The sequence below is a fragment of the Gymnoscopelus microlampas genome (assembly GCF_963454915.1).
Source record: "Gymnoscopelus microlampas genome assembly, chromosome: 11".
Lineage (NCBI taxonomy): Eukaryota > Metazoa > Chordata > Actinopteri > Myctophiformes > Myctophidae > Gymnoscopelus > Gymnoscopelus microlampas.
Window position 1 is genome coordinate 19,904,647 of NC_139948.1, and position 15,444 is coordinate 19,920,090.

Below are 15,444 nucleotides of genomic sequence, written 5' to 3' on the forward strand. Positions count from 1 at the left end.
TGGGTAAGGTTGGCTGGAGCTCTCTGTATCATTACGCCCCCCAGTGGAGAAAGTAAACAACTTCAGAAACTGACAGTGCTTTGTCAGACAGACAAAACTTCTGCAGTCTCTCACATTGGTGAGGACAGTGGTGGAAAAAGTAAAAAAAAATGTTTTACTTAAATAAAAGTATCAATACTGCAATGTAGATACTCTGTTTCTGTTACGAAGAATTCAAAATGTACTTGACTAAAAGTATAAAAGTATTGCTATCATAATATACTTAAATTACCAAAAGTAAAAGTACTCATTATGCAGAATGTCCCATTTCATAAGTTTTCAAATGTATAAAATGTATACAAATCTGTGTACAAGTGTAGATCGGCTATTTAAAAAAAAAAATCTACATAGCAACTAGTAACTAAAGTTTTCAAATAATTGTAGTTAAAAGTACAATATTTGTCTCTGAGATGTAGTGGAGTAGAAGTAAAAGTACAAAACTGTCTCTCCAGTAAATTAAAACAAATACCTCACTTGTACAAGTAGGCCAGTACTTGAGTAAATTTACGTAGTTACTTTACACCAATGGGGAAAGTCAGGATTGAATTATCATGACGCCTCATGATGAGGGAATTCGATGCTTGTTATGTACATGATTATTATGGGAAAGATGCGAGCGGCAAGCTGAGGCAGCCGTTTCACAGCAGAGAACTACATTCCCCACAATGCTTTGCGAAATCGAAAATGGCGTTGCCCATCAGCAGACGGTCCGACCTCATATGTAAACACAAACATTGAAGTAGCCTGGTAGTACCACAGCGAATCAATAAGACCGATACGACACGACAGAATGAAACTATTGCTAAAAGTTGTAAGACGAATTCGCAAAGTAGTACCTCCTCCGGGTACGACGACGTCCTCGCGTTGTCTCGGTTCCCCTGCGAACAGCGGCCTGGTCCATGACGTCCGAGACGAGGAGCTGCTGGTCGGCCCGACCAGGGAGCTGGTCCAGAGGTTCAGGACGCAGGTGGAGGTGAGACAGAACTTCATCAGCGAGGAGGAGGAAGCGGCTCTCATGCAAGAACTGGAACCAGGCCTGAAGAAGAAACGATACGAGTTTGACCACTGGGATGATGTAAGTCAGTGGTTCTCACACTTTTTCATGTCAAAGAGGACCCCCAAAATGATACGTATTTGGCCGCGGACCGGACCCCCTTCTCAAAATATTTTATTCCAGGGACCCCTGCAGAATTAAAGATTTGAGTTACAAATGTTCGCTTTAAAAAATATGTATCCAAAGGTTTGCACAATTTTCACGATTTTTTTTAAAATAGCAGATTTACAAGCTTATAGCGCAGCACTCGGTCCCGTGCTATGAGCTTGTAGATCTGCTCATTTTGAATAGCCAACGTATAAAAGGTTAAAATTATTGTGATGCTATAATACCACATTTTGCTGGGGACCACCTGGAATCCTCCAAGGACCCCACGTTGAGAACCAATGATGAGTGGTTGCAATACCAACCCTTGACAGCCCATACGTCCAAACAGAAAAGTCCGATCTAAATCAGCTATACGGAAAGCTTGAATTATCCTCTATCTGCAAAGTTTTTGTTTCATAAAAATCCACTGTAGACATGTTGAGCTACTTTCTGTCAATAAAATCCGTGCAGGACTGCAGGTGATAATGTTTGTAAGTGTTGGAGTTTGGAAGCGCTCATGGGAAATCACTCGACGTCGGTCTTGACTGCACCACCTGTTTCTAAATTACACATAATGCAGGAGGCAGCAGGACATTGTGTTATTGAAAACAAGGCTTCCAATATTAGAAAAATAATCACCTGCACGGAATTTATTGACAGAAAATAGCTCATAACATATCTATGGTGGATTTTTATTAAACAAAAACTTTGCAGATAGAGGATAATTCAAGCTTTCCATACAGCTGCAATGTTGGTGAGTTTAACATTGTTTAATACAATCAGATTGGACTTTTCTGTTTGGATGTATGGGCTGTCAAGGGTTGTTATTGGACGTGAAGTTTGGGGGTCAAGGCACAATTAGAATAGTTGTTTCAGGAGTGGCCAGAGGGTAACCATATCTTGGAAGATCTACCAGGTGATCTACACAGGCGTGTGTTAAAAAAGGTTGCCCACCCCTGCTTGGATTAATGTATTTGATTTCATGTTGCTCTCATTTTAACTTATTTTCTTTGTAATTTCTGCGTCATTGTAAACTCTACTGAAAATATTGAGTGTTAAATAATTTATCCATTTGTTATCCATTAACAATGTGGAATTTACTGCATAGTATCTTGTGTTCATCAACCTTCAGGCCATTCACGGGTACCGAGAGACAGAGCGTCTGAGATGGGGGTCGGTGTGTGAGGGGGTCTTGAGTCGGGTCAGATCTGTAGCGTTCCCTGAGGGCAGTCCACTACTGGGCCCAGTACACATATTAGACCTGGACAAGGCTGGCTACATCAAACCTCATGTCGACAGCGTCAAGGTGAAGTTCTCTCCCCCTCAGTCCTCACTCACTGCATGCAGGCCTGTAACGTGTTAACCACTTGGTCTATTTTGGGAAATCTATTTCTAATCAATGGAGCAATTATTCAAGATATCTCCCCAATATTTGGAGTTACATCGTGGCAAGCTAACGACACAACCCAAACCTCTAAACAAATTAATTTTGCTTTAAGACCCATTTCAGAAATATAATATAAATAGCTAGCTTTCAATGTTACTTTTTGTTTCATTGTATATCCTTAGAGAGTCTCCCATAACTCGCTCAAGGCCTACAGTTTGTCATTGGTATCTCTTTATGTTCTTCACTGTACTGTGTATTTAGTTTACTGATGTTCTGTTCTGATCCTCATCCTCTGTCAGTTTTGTGGCAGCACCATCGCAGGGTTAAGTCTGCTGTCAGACAGTGTCATGCGTTTGGCGAAGGAGGGGGCCACCGATGAATGGTTGGACCTGTTGCTGCTCCGTCGCTCCCTTTACATTCTCAGGTTTGGCTCATGCCCTGACTGGTTCAAAAAATATATATGAAATGTATACTTTGGTCATTTGCTGGTGCCACAGTCCTACAACCAATTGAACAGCTTTTCAAGAGGCTATCAAGGTTTTCGATAAGAAACCATGGTCGCACCATCACTGTTGCATTCTGGAAAAAAAACATATATGTTTTTAAGTTTAAAGCTTTTAAAAATCGTTGTTTTGTATACACATGTTTACATGGACTGGCTCCACCTCCTGGGCAAGGATTTATCCACAGGAAGAGAGACACTGGACGTGGCACTAGGTCAGACACCAGAGGGGACTGTGAGGTCCATCATAAGCAGACCACTTTTGGACAAAATTTCCTGTCCATCAGGGGCAGCTTAGGATGGAACAGCCTCCCAATCAAACCCTGTTTCCTTTTAAACACAACTAAAACAATGTCTAAAAATGAGGTCATCTCAAATGTTTGATATTCTAATTAGGTATTGATTTGTTTTTTATTATTATAGGTAGTTAGTTATATGTTACTTTTTGTGTTATTAGTGTTTTATTGTTTTTATGTTTGGGAACTGCGGATGGAATTGAGCAAAATCTGTCATGTTTACATAAGATCATGTTCAGTTGATTGTTTTCACATTCATGTATTGAATGTTCATTAACGTGCATTGTCCTGTCCAAATAAACAAATAATGTAAAGTAAAGGTATGACTCGGCCAGGATTGAATCCCTGACGACCTCCCACCAGTCTCAGGGCGGACAATCTAACCACAAGGCCACTTAACTGGTCTAATTTTGATTGCGTGTATGAATCAGAAGCTGATTCATACACAGCATAATTGGATGAACAAGTAGCTAAAGTTGAAGATGTGCTAATGAGAGATACTTTGGAATATTTTGTACAGAATTAGGTTAATAAGAGAATGTGATCAGTTGGTTCTTTACACTCCTGCAATTTGTAATCTGTTGAGATTAAGGAATAGTTTCTCACAGCATGTCTCTCTAGGGACATGATGAGAGAGACAGCATGTTGTATTCTATTATCTGTTGGCCTTAATGGAATTCAGAAACTTAACACAAGAAGGGCACTTCGAGACCACCTGGGATACTTCTATCATGGAGGCATATAGAGTTTTCACAAACACTTTTTTTTGTCTGGCTGCTGATATTAAGTAGCCTAATCTATTCCCCCTCATCTGCTGCCCCTAAACCCCGCAGGGACCAGGCCAGGTACGACTTCACTCACGAGATCCTGAAAGATGAAGAGTCGTCATTCCGCGGACAGAGGGTCCCTCGCCAGCGCCGCGTCTCTGTCATTTGTCGGAACCTTCCAGCCTGAAGCCAGAGAGCCCCAGTGAGAACACAGACTGTAACTGCCACACAGACTGGAGTCATAATACCGAAAGGCCACAACTTGAACAGAGAGGATCTGCTCTGGGGATGTCACGTATAAAAATGCATTCACGTGTGGGTTCAATTCTCAAGGACAAACATTAATGTTGGGAATGTTTTCAAAAATGTTGTTGGCAATTACCAACACAAGGATTTTATTAAAGAGTGAATGTGATTCATAGTCTTTAGATATGTTATATTTAAATTATGTTATCACTTGGTGTGTCACTGTTAATTCTGTGTAATACACAGAAGTGCTTAAAAGCATTTATTATGTTGTCTTTCTGATGCACTTTACTAAAATAAAATCTATGTGGCACAGAAACTGTAAACTCATTTTGCAACATCAGGTGTAATTTGAATGCATGTCTAAGAACTAAGAAAGTTAGTATGAACATGTTTCTTACACGGGTCTAAGAAGGTTAGGAGAAGATCTGTTTGAAGATACATTGGCTTGCAAGATATGAGTATACACATCTTGCAAATATTTGCAACCAGCTAAATGCGTTTTCTTTTTGCTTTTTGAATCAACTGCATCAGAGAAAAACATGGGTCATTAATGTGCAACTGCATTGGAACACAAGTATAGTTTTAGATGGATGGTAGATGACATGCAACAGTACTAAACACATTACTATCGCTCAATATTCCTGTCAATGTTCATCATTCATGCCTTTTGTACACAAAGGGAGAGAAGGCAGTGCGGGTCTATTAACTCTGTGTTAAAAATGTCAGCATTTGCACAGGAGACCCGGGTTCAAATCTGTGGTAGAACAGGAAAGTTACATATTGCAGCTTTTAAGTGGAAGTGGATTCTAGCTAGAGCCACAAGATGGTAGTATATCTCATCCATGCAGGTGATTTGAGGTGCCCGATCACCTTGTAGGTAACCTCGCGTCACCAGGCTTTCCACTGCGGAATTGGTGGGGTCAAAAGCTATCCCCACACCCACAGGTACCCTCTTCTGTTCATCAGTTCAAAGTCAGGGTTGAAATTCTGAAGCCTGGCGTGAAGGTTTTTTCTTCTCTTTGGTTTGAAGTGTGTGACTAACCTGCCAGACAGGACAGCCTCACAATAAACTCTCCAGCCCCCTGACAGTCAGGTAAGGAGCAGGTGGCTAAAATACAAAATGTTATATTTAAATATGTAAGACTGTTAAATGTTTACTGTATATATACCTGGTTTTGATTGGAACGTGTGTTTCATGATTTAGCCTGTAACATGAATACAATTAATTTCATTGCTGTGTTACCATAATGTATTGTCCATGTACAGTATGTATTTTATTTGTAGTTTATTTAGTAAGTATAGTAATTTACTTCAAGAACATGGAGAGGAAAAAATGCCAAATTTCCAAAAGACAACCATAGTGGGCAATCTTGGACAATTCCAGCTGCAGCCACAAGATGGTAGTATATCTTATCTATCCAGGTGGTTTGAGGCGCTGGATCACCTTGTAGGTGGGGTTAAAAGCTATCCCCACACCCACAGGTAACCCTCTCCTGTTCATCACTTCAAAGTCCTGGTTGAAATGTTAAAGCCTGGGTGAAGGGTTTGTGTGTGTGTGTGTGACTAACCTGCCAGACAGGACTGCCTCACAAAAGACTTTCATCAGCCCACTGACACTCAGGTAAGGAGCAGTTGGCTAAAATACTTATACTGCTTATTTTACATGCACAAATGTAAGACTAATGATTAAATGTACCTGGTTTTAATTGGAACATGTTTGATAATTTAGCATGTAACATGATTGTAATACTGTTTGTGTTAGTGCTGTGTTAATTTAGTGTACATGTACAGTATAGTATTTTATTTTTTAGTTAATTTAGTAAATTAAATTACTTTGTTTTCAAGAACATGGTAAAATAAAAAAGACACATTCTGCCACCTCATTGAAAACCACATACAGTAGATAAAGAAGATGGAATTGGAGAGCAATTCAGGACCGATGCGTGTCCTTGTGACTGGAGGGTCTGGGCTGGTGGGCAGCGCTATTAAGCATGTGGTGCAGGAGAAAGGTGGGAAACTGGAGGGAGAAGAATGGATCTTCCTCTCTTCAAAGGAGGCCAATCTTGTGTAAGTCGTGACATGATGTCTTTATCAACCATATGTACTCTGTGGCCATTTTGCTGTTGGGTTGGGGGGGCTGTGATTCTCTCTGAGTTTGACCACTTCTCTAAACTTTTGGGATGCTGCTGATCAATAAGGGTGTTATCTCAATAAAAGATGCTGCGTTGCAACTGTGGTGCTAAGACTATGAAATGTTTACAGAGATCCTGTGCAAACCAGGGCTGTGTTTGAGAAGTACCGGCCCACTCACGTCATCCACCTGGCGGCCAAAGTAGGTGGACTGTACCTGCACATGAGGGAGAACCTACACTTTTTGGTGAGACAATGATGTTTCTCAGTAGCCTCCTTCTATTGTTAAGATGTTCAATTTGGTTAAAATACGAGCGCCAACATATTATATCTACTGAGTTGCTGGTTAATGACAGTCTGCCTTCACAGAGAGACAATCTAAAGATAAACGACAACGTGCTACACACAGCTCATGAAATGGGCATCACCAAGGTGGTGTCTTGCCTTTCCAGTTGCATCTTCCCTGACAAGACAACCTACCCCATTGATGAGACTATGGTGAGTACAGTTAATAACTAATACAAAGAAAAAGATAAAGCCTGTTACATTATATTGGAGAGAGAGAGAGAGAGAGAGAGAGAGAGAGAGAGAGAGGCCTATAGCAATGACAGACTCCATAGGAGTAATTATATGGTCCTACAGAAGCAATTATCCTGGCTTTGTGTAATGTTTGTACGGCTATATGACAGAGAAACATGATCTATTCATTTGGACAAAGCTCGTCTTTCATGAATAACTGCTCTCCTCCCTAACGTTTGCAGATACACAATGGTCCGCCCCACGACTCCAACTTTGGCTACTCGCATGCTAAAAGAATGATTGATGTCCAGAACAGGTGAGCTGTGTAGAGCAAACAGGGTGTTTGCACAGGTTCATTTGACATGCATTAATCTTCAACAAAGATTGTGTGTGTGTGTGTGTGTGTGTGTGTGTGTGTGTGTGTGTGTGTGTGTGTGTGTGTGTGTCTGTGTGTGTGTGTGTGTGTGTGTCTGTGTGTGGGTGGGTGTGTGGGTGGTCGTGTTCACAGGGCGTACTTTCAGCAGTATGGACATCGATACACAGCAGTCATCCCAACTAACGTGTTCGGACCCCACGACAATTTCAACATAGAAAATGGACATGTGCTTACAGCACTCGTGCACAAGACATACAAGGCCAAACGTACGTAACTCGCACGCACGTGCACACTCACACGCAAGCGCACGCACACACACACACACACACACACACACACACACACACACACACACACACACACACACAAGACCATGAAAAAGAAAATGACGATGTTTTCCCCTGTCTTACCCACAGAGGAAGGAACTCCTCTGAATGTGTGGGGCTCTGGTATGCCTAGAAGACAGTTCATGTTTTCCCTGGTCAGTAGTGCAGCATCAATATTTGCAACATAAATATTCAATTGCAGCCTAAGCGGTTAACTGTCTCAGAGTGTGTATGTGTTTTCCTCAGGATCTGGGCCGTTTAATCATCTGGGCACTGAGGGAGTATGATGAGGTCGACCCCATCATCCTATCAGGTATGAGTTTAATTATTTGCTGTAAGGGGACAGTAAAATTATGTAAATTTTTTTAAATCACAACAAAGGTTATCTCATGATGTTTTAAATATAAAGCAGGTCAAGGCCATACTATTAGACACTACACTCTCTCTTTAGACCATGTCAATAGAAGATTTAATGTAAAGTCTACTTCTGACCAAATGGGTCAGAAGTAGACCCATTTGGTCAGAAGTAGACTTCCAACAGATTCCTTGGCTTATAATGGCGAAACTCCACAACTTAAGCCGGGGCAAACACACTTTGCAATTTCTTGAAATTCACTAGTGTGAATTAATATTAGCTTGAATACATTTTGTTATGTCTTTGTCACGCACGTTTACACACAGTGTATATGAGACTGTCACTGTGCGCATGTGTATATAACTATGCTTTCTTGCCTCTTGGTCACACAGTGGGGGACGAGGATGAGGTCTCCATCAAAGATGTTGTGGAGATGATTGCAGAATTAATGGACTTCAAAGGCCCAATACTTGTATCCAAACCTATGACCATTAATCAAATGCTCGAATGATGCCGTGTCGCCATAAGCTTTGTTGAACAGGATTGTCTTTGAATGTTGTTACCATGTGAATCTCTCGTGACACTTGTAATCATTTCCTTTCATGAAATGCTTATTTTGTGAAACACTACTAGTTTAATAATCTTACAATGGACCATTAAAGTATGCAAATGTGATGTAGAAAAACATTCAAATTATAATATTAAATTGTTTAGCTCAGGCGTTACAGCAAAGCCTTTTAGTTACTATCCATCTCAAGACATTGGTCTACAAAACGTTATCACCTTTTGTTGTAGAAAAATATTATTTTATAAAAACAAATTGTAAGTGGTTTTGAACCCAGGTCTCCTGCATTGGAAACCAAATATCTACCGCATAATCAAAGGGGGATCCCCTTAGCAAAGGGTGATATTAGGATTCTGGTATTTAGGTACTGTAGGGCTACTCTGCTACATCAGCATAGGTGTGTGTTGGAGTTAAATCATTCCAAGTGCCAAAAGGTGGAGGGATATAGCCGATGTCTTCCATATTTACTTACTAATGCTCCACCGAAGGTCATAGGTTGAAAGTGTCACTGGAACCCTCATCATGCCCCTTAACCCCTTCACGCCAGTATGACACCACCATGTCTGATGGCCAAATGAAGAAGACAGCCAGCAATGCCAAGCTGAGACGCTACCTCCCCGACTTCACCTTCACGCCCTTTAAAGAAGGTCAGAATTTGTATTTTTAACCCATAAAGACCTGAGACCGATTCTACAAATGCCTTCTAAACCAGTAGTTCTCACACTTTCAAGATTTTTCAAAAATGTAAAAAAATAGCAGATGTACAAGCTCGCTGCTGTGAGCTTTTATATCTGCTATTTTTGAATAGCCAACGAAAAATCTAAAATGACTCAGATACTTTCCCGGTTTTAACGGGTTGAATTAATTTCAGGTTCAATTTAGGTTTCAGGCATTTGACGAGCTGTGTTGAGAATGTGTTAATGAGGTCACAACAAGCTCTTAATGAGATATTAACAACAGTCAAACACAAGTGTTGTCTCTGTTTTATATGCATCTGTCAACAGCTGTTTGTCAACTTAAATTTGTAATCCTGACAGCCCTACAAGGAAATATCTCTGTAGTTGTGCCACTCCACGTTTGGCAGCATATTTGCATGCAGCCTGTCTCACATAACTTGTTTTTCCACTTGTTCTCTTTCAGCCGTCAAAAGGACCTGTGATTGGTTTGTGGCCAACTATGACATTGCTCGCACATAGATCATCATCCAACAGGAGCGAATACACCTGTATTCTCAAAATATTTTGTTCTGTTCCAAGAACAAGTAAAGAAATGTTGCTAGGTACCACATTCTGTACTGTTTACATAATCCAGCATAAATACAGCTAAATAAAAGTGAAGAAAGTGAAAACTCTTTTTTCCTCCACTACCTTTACCATCATCAGTGATTCTATTTCATGTCATTCATGTCAGTTGTAGTACAATGTGTTCTTAGACTCAGACAACTCATAAAAAGTTAATGTAGAACAACGTATAATCGTAAACTCATGAATCGGACAAACTAAGCAGGACGACAATCATCATGGTAATATTTCAAAACCATAGGAAAAATCTACCATCTTCTGCATTTCATAGAAAAAGGCCTATTATCAATCCCCTCATTTGAACAAGGATATACCATTGCATCATTGTCTTAAGTTTGTCTCTTCAAGAGCAACTGTGTATTCCTTGAGTCCAGTGATAAAGATAAGTCCTACATTTTCTGAACTGAGCAAGGCAGATAGTGGTCTTTGAGCACTGCGTACAAATGTGTAGTTGTAGCAGTTTAAATACTATTGTCTGAGAGAATTGTCATACGTGCCAATTGACACAATATATCAATACATTGAAAGAAAGACACAATGGTACAAATGTCATAATCTCTATGATCTACCTACTGTGTCTACAGTCGACCATCAGGATATGCTTCAAAATAACTAGGAAAACAACAACAACAAGTAAAGCAAAATGACTAATATCTCTGTCATTCCGGTCATTCATACATGACAAAATAATTGTATGTTCTGTCACGCTCTGATGACAGCAGAGAATTAACTGTATGAGCACACACCCAAAGAGACAGTGACAGGTCTAACTGACTGACTGTTGCGAAACTTTCAGGAAATGGAACAAGAAACCTGTGTTCCAATGGATCCAAGGTAGTTATTATTTGGTCACAAGCTCTTGTTAATACTTTTCATTGGTTCAATATTTATAAAACCCACAGACAGATTTAACCACTTTGACATTTTTTTATTGCAAAACATAGCAGATCTACAAGCTCACAGCGCGTCGCCTTTTGCTATACTTATATGTGATGCTGTAGTATGACAAGGTAAGAGACGTTAATTTACCAAAAACATTTCCCAACAAGGACAACATAATCCTGCTGCAGCAGGCACCGCCCTTTCAGAGGTGTCAGTTGAGTCCTTTAAAAGCTGCTAAAACTCACCTGTTTTGCAACACTTTATTGTCTCCGCCAGGCCGAAGGCATGTTTTGCACCCTGTCTGTCCGTCCGTCCCTGTGTGTGTCCGTCCCTTTGTGTGTCCGTCCCTGTGTGTGTCCGTTTGTGAACAGCTAATCTCCGGCACCGTTGGCCAACTTGGCCAGATCGCAGCGAAACTGTGCACACACACTTTGTTTTGATAAAAAAAAAAATGTATATTACTCCTACAGATTTTGTCCAAAGATCACACAAATCCAATATTCCATCCTGATTGGCTAATATTGGCTTCCGAAGTTTGCAGGAGTGGTCCGTTTTGAACAAAATGCCTGGCTCAAATCAGGAACACATGATTTGAGCCTGTTTCCTTTTCATTTCATATGAAAGTAGAAGATCAGACCTACACAATGAGATATTGACCCAATAGTGTTGGACTTGCTGAACCTTTCCCCTAATGGTGTGTTGTCTTCCAGGTGACAAGTCGTTGGAGGCTTGCCACCCTGAATCTCGTCTGTGTGGCCACCTGGCGCGATAGACAGTCAGCAAATGTTTGACATTGTGTGACAGGAACTGTTTTGCAGAACCTTTCCCCTAATGGTGTTTTATCTTCACCTGGCACGTAGTTGGAGGCTTGCCACCCTGGAATCAATTCCGTGTGGCCTCCTTCAGTAAAGATGGGAGATTGTAGAGGTCATACACTACATGGATCTCCCTATACTCTTTGGAGTATAGGGTCCAGTGTGTGAAGTGGTCAGCTGTTTGTGATGTCCAGAAATTAATCTATTACCATGGTGCAGTCATGCAACCTCTCCTCATTAGCACGATACAAATCAGGACATTTTTCACCTTTCCCAACATAGAAAGATGATCTCAGACTCAGGCTCTAAGAGCGGTTTCACACTATGGTCCCGGGTGCGCACCCTGGGCCACTTGGCTGATGTTGTGGTAGTGTAAACGTTGCGTATCGTTCCCCGAAACGGATCACCGTTCCGTACCCGAAACCACCTCGGGAGGTAGTCTCGGGTGCGATGCTTGCGTCCTCGGGTACGGTACGCTGCAATGTGAAACCGCCCTTAGTCTATGCTTACATGTCCAGACAGTATTACCTTGCTATAACTATATCATAAAACCCTTTGTCACCAGCATAATTGGCATAAATGATGTACTGTAGTTAATTTGAAACCAGGAAATAGCTACGCCAGCACACACTGGCTGACCAGGTGTGAATTGAATAATGGTCAGAGATCAATCTGAAATAAGTCATTGGCTAGTGGTGACCTGCTATGTACATACAAGAGCAGCTCATGACCATACTCAAGGAATTACCCAACCAGGAGAGGATAAGGATAAGATAATAACCTTTTAACAGGTCGTTCATGAAAGTCCTACCGGTCTTGTTTCCAATGAGAACCTGTGAGCAATTAGGGGTTAAGAGTCTTGCTCAGGGACAAATTTCATTTCATCGACACATATGCTGGCCTGGCCGGGAATCGAACCTGCGGCAACCAGGGCCTCTGGCTCCTTAGGCGGACTCACTAACCACAAGATTCTACCAGTGATGGTTATTATCCCATGTAAACTAAGAAGGTAACTCTCATGGATGGAATGGCAGTGGTACAGGGAATTGGAAAGCAATCATAGATCATGTGCCCAGTAGATTGACCACTTCACAGCCACATTGGACAGCAAGTCCAAAGAGTATAGAGAGATCCATGTAGTGCATGACCACTAGAATCTCCCATCTTTACTGAAGGAGGCCAGGGTGGCAAGCCTCCAACTACTTGCCATGTGGAAGACGACTCGCCATTAGGGGAAAGGTTCAGCAAAACAGTTCCTGTAGAACTGGATATGTGGTTTGGCGTCAGCTGCATCAGGCTCTCCTTGTGAAGCACAGCAGTTGACACCAAACCACACCCCCAGTACCTGCCATAGTACACACAGCACTGTACAAATAAAGGTCATATCGACAACCGCTTCACCTGACAATAGGACAGTGGTGTAAAGTAACTAAGTATATTTATTTAGACCTTTTCAGGTTTTGTCTGGTTACTTGGCTGGTTCGAATCCTGCCCATGCCTTGATGGTTCATTTTTTAATGTACTCAAGTACTGTACTTAAGTACACTTTTGTGGTATTTTTTACTTTACTGGAGTATTTCCAATTTTCAGTATTTTTACTTACTCCACTACATCTCAGAGGCAAATATTATACTTTTACTCCACTACAATTATTTGAAAACTTTAGTTATTAATTACTTTGCAGATATAAATCATAATATTAAAAACCTACGTTAACCACTTTAGCCCTATTTTATACATAGGCTATTTGAAAATAGCCAATCTACAAGCTCACAACGTGTCGCATCGCGAGCTGTGAGCTTGTGAGCTTCAAACCCTCTCTCTAGTTGTCCACTCTCAGCATACAAATGAAACCTAGGCTAACTCTTTAAAACAAAATATATATATTGTTTCCTTTCAGCCATCAGAAAGATATATTGGATTGGTTTGTGGACAACTACCACATTGCTTGCAGGTAATGTAAAGACCTCATCCTCTATCATGAGTGATCAGACAAACTATAATCCCTCAGCATCCTACACACAGCTGTTAACGATGTAGAGTTGGCTCATAAAATGCACTCCACCTCTGCACCTATACTGTAGGTCCAGTCCTGTGCCACTTCCACAGGGTAACTAACTAAGACATATGGTGGAATTAATAACATGTGAAATATAGTTTTTAGTATTCGTCTTCCTCCTCTTGCTATTTTCCATATTTCTCCATTTCCTCCTTTCACTCTTCCACTTCCAATAGCCCGTTCAGACCATTGCTGCACAGCAGCTGTAATAATCTATTTGTGTTTATAACAGGATGAATACAGCAAAAATACACTTCACTTTTATCATATGTGATATATTATACAATTATTTCATTTTCCATACTTGAACTGATCTACAAAGATGGTGCCTGGCATTCCATTTTAGAGGGATGGAGACATATAAAAGCACAACAATGGAATTAATAGCACAAAACAGATTATAAACAAAGGCATAGCAATATTGAGCACAATATAAAGGAATTATGTTTTGCTTCAATTGCAAGCTGCCTTTAAAGCCTGTTTTAAGAAATGTATTGAATGAAAAAAAAAATAAAGCCATTGTTATAGTATGTGGAGAAATGCTGACACCTTGTGGTTGTGCAGTAGGTTGATAGATTCAATTCAAGATTGTCTATTTAGTCAGGGGGTATTAAAAAAGTCTTGGAATAAATTCCTTACCAAAAAAAATCTTCACCAATGTGTTTGCAAAGGTGTCTAGTAACACATCACAACTTTATTGAAATTCAGTATCCCTAGGAGAATTTTTGACAGCTCCTTAAAGTTGGAGTACCCACCATAACCTTGGTTTAAAAAAATCCCCCCAAAAAAATCCAAATTTAATTCTGTTTTAAGTAGCATGTGAGGTGTCAAACTAGTGTTTTTATGATTCTGAATCCATTTCAATCATTTGTTTTGCACCAAAACCACTCCTTTTTACATAAAAAGTATACATGGCTATTAAAGGGTAAATTAAATACATTCTTCAAATATAATCTCATGATGCATTGAGAGCTTGAAGATCAGCTAGAAAAATGTAGAGAATGTTTGGCAATTATGTTTGTGTGACGTAGAAAAACATTCAAATTAGAGTCCATCTCAAGACATTGGTTGACAAAACAGCTCTGACTTTCTCACCTTTGTTGTAGAAATATGAATTCATGATTTTATGTAGGGATGTTCGATATTGACTTTTTTTACCGATAACTGATATACCGATATTGTCCAACTCCTAATTTCCGATACCGATATCAACCGATACCGATATATGTGGGGAAAAAAGTCAAGAGTCAACTAATTGTCAGGTAACAACCATCACATATCTAATAAAATAAAATAGCTATAATATCAATATAATATCTAATAAATCTAATGTAATACAGTGATGTTGTTAGTTTTTCCCTAATTTTATGGGACCTGGATTTGAACCCAGGTCTCCCTGTTGGATAACCAAACATCTACTGCTCAGTCAAAAGGGAACCTCCTCAGCCAGGGGAAATATTAGGCTTCTTTATGTGGGCTACTCTGCTGGTACGATGTCTTCCATGCATAGGTTGCCCCTTAACCCCAGTATGACACCACCATGTCTGACGGCCAAATGAAGAAGACAGCCAGCAATGCCAAGCTGAGACGCTACCTCCCTGACTTCACCTTCACGCCCTTCGAAGGTGGTCAGAACTTGCATTCTTCTACTGCTGGTGTCAGAGAAAAAGCTTTAATTTCAGGATATATTTAGCAGTCAGTGAAACTGTGAATGACTAACTCTGAATTTAGGCTA

The 15,444-nt window shown here is 40.4% G+C and overlaps 2 protein-coding genes across 4 annotated transcripts; both read left to right on the plus strand.

The window, feature by feature from the left end:
- The first annotated feature begins 722 nt into the window (after positions 1 to 722).
- On the plus strand, positions 723 to 4,694 carry alkbh7 (alkB homolog 7). The gene is made up of 4 exons (XM_084072136.1): positions 723 to 1,114; positions 2,313 to 2,486; positions 2,867 to 2,991; positions 4,199 to 4,694. The coding sequence occupies exons 1-4, from the start codon at positions 830 to 832 to the stop codon at positions 4,317 to 4,319; spliced, it is 705 nt and encodes a 234-aa protein (XP_083928262.1). The 5' UTR covers positions 723 to 829; the 3' UTR covers positions 4,320 to 4,694.
- Positions 4,695 to 5,861: 1,167 nt separating this feature from the next.
- LOC311055190 (GDP-L-fucose synthase-like) lies at positions 5,862 to 10,024 on the plus strand. 3 transcript variants are annotated; one of them, XM_084071289.1, is made up of 11 exons: positions 5,862 to 6,002; positions 6,282 to 6,448; positions 6,644 to 6,758; positions 6,881 to 7,009; positions 7,273 to 7,346; positions 7,539 to 7,672; positions 7,823 to 7,887; positions 7,979 to 8,045; positions 8,480 to 8,559; positions 9,200 to 9,299; positions 9,793 to 10,024. In XM_084071289.1, the coding sequence occupies exons 2-11, from the start codon at positions 6,294 to 6,296 to the stop codon at positions 9,846 to 9,848; spliced, it is 975 nt and encodes a 324-aa protein (XP_083927415.1). In that variant the 5' UTR covers positions 5,862 to 6,002; positions 6,282 to 6,293; the 3' UTR covers positions 9,849 to 10,024. The 3 variants fall into 3 exon arrangements, with proteins under 3 accessions (XP_083927415.1, XP_083927416.1, XP_083927417.1); XM_084071290.1 differs by having other exon boundaries at positions 5,901 to 6,002; positions 6,285 to 6,448; XM_084071291.1 differs by lacking the exon at positions 5,862 to 6,002 and having other exon boundaries at positions 6,261 to 6,448.
- The last annotated feature ends 5,420 nt before the right edge of the window (positions 10,025 to 15,444 follow it).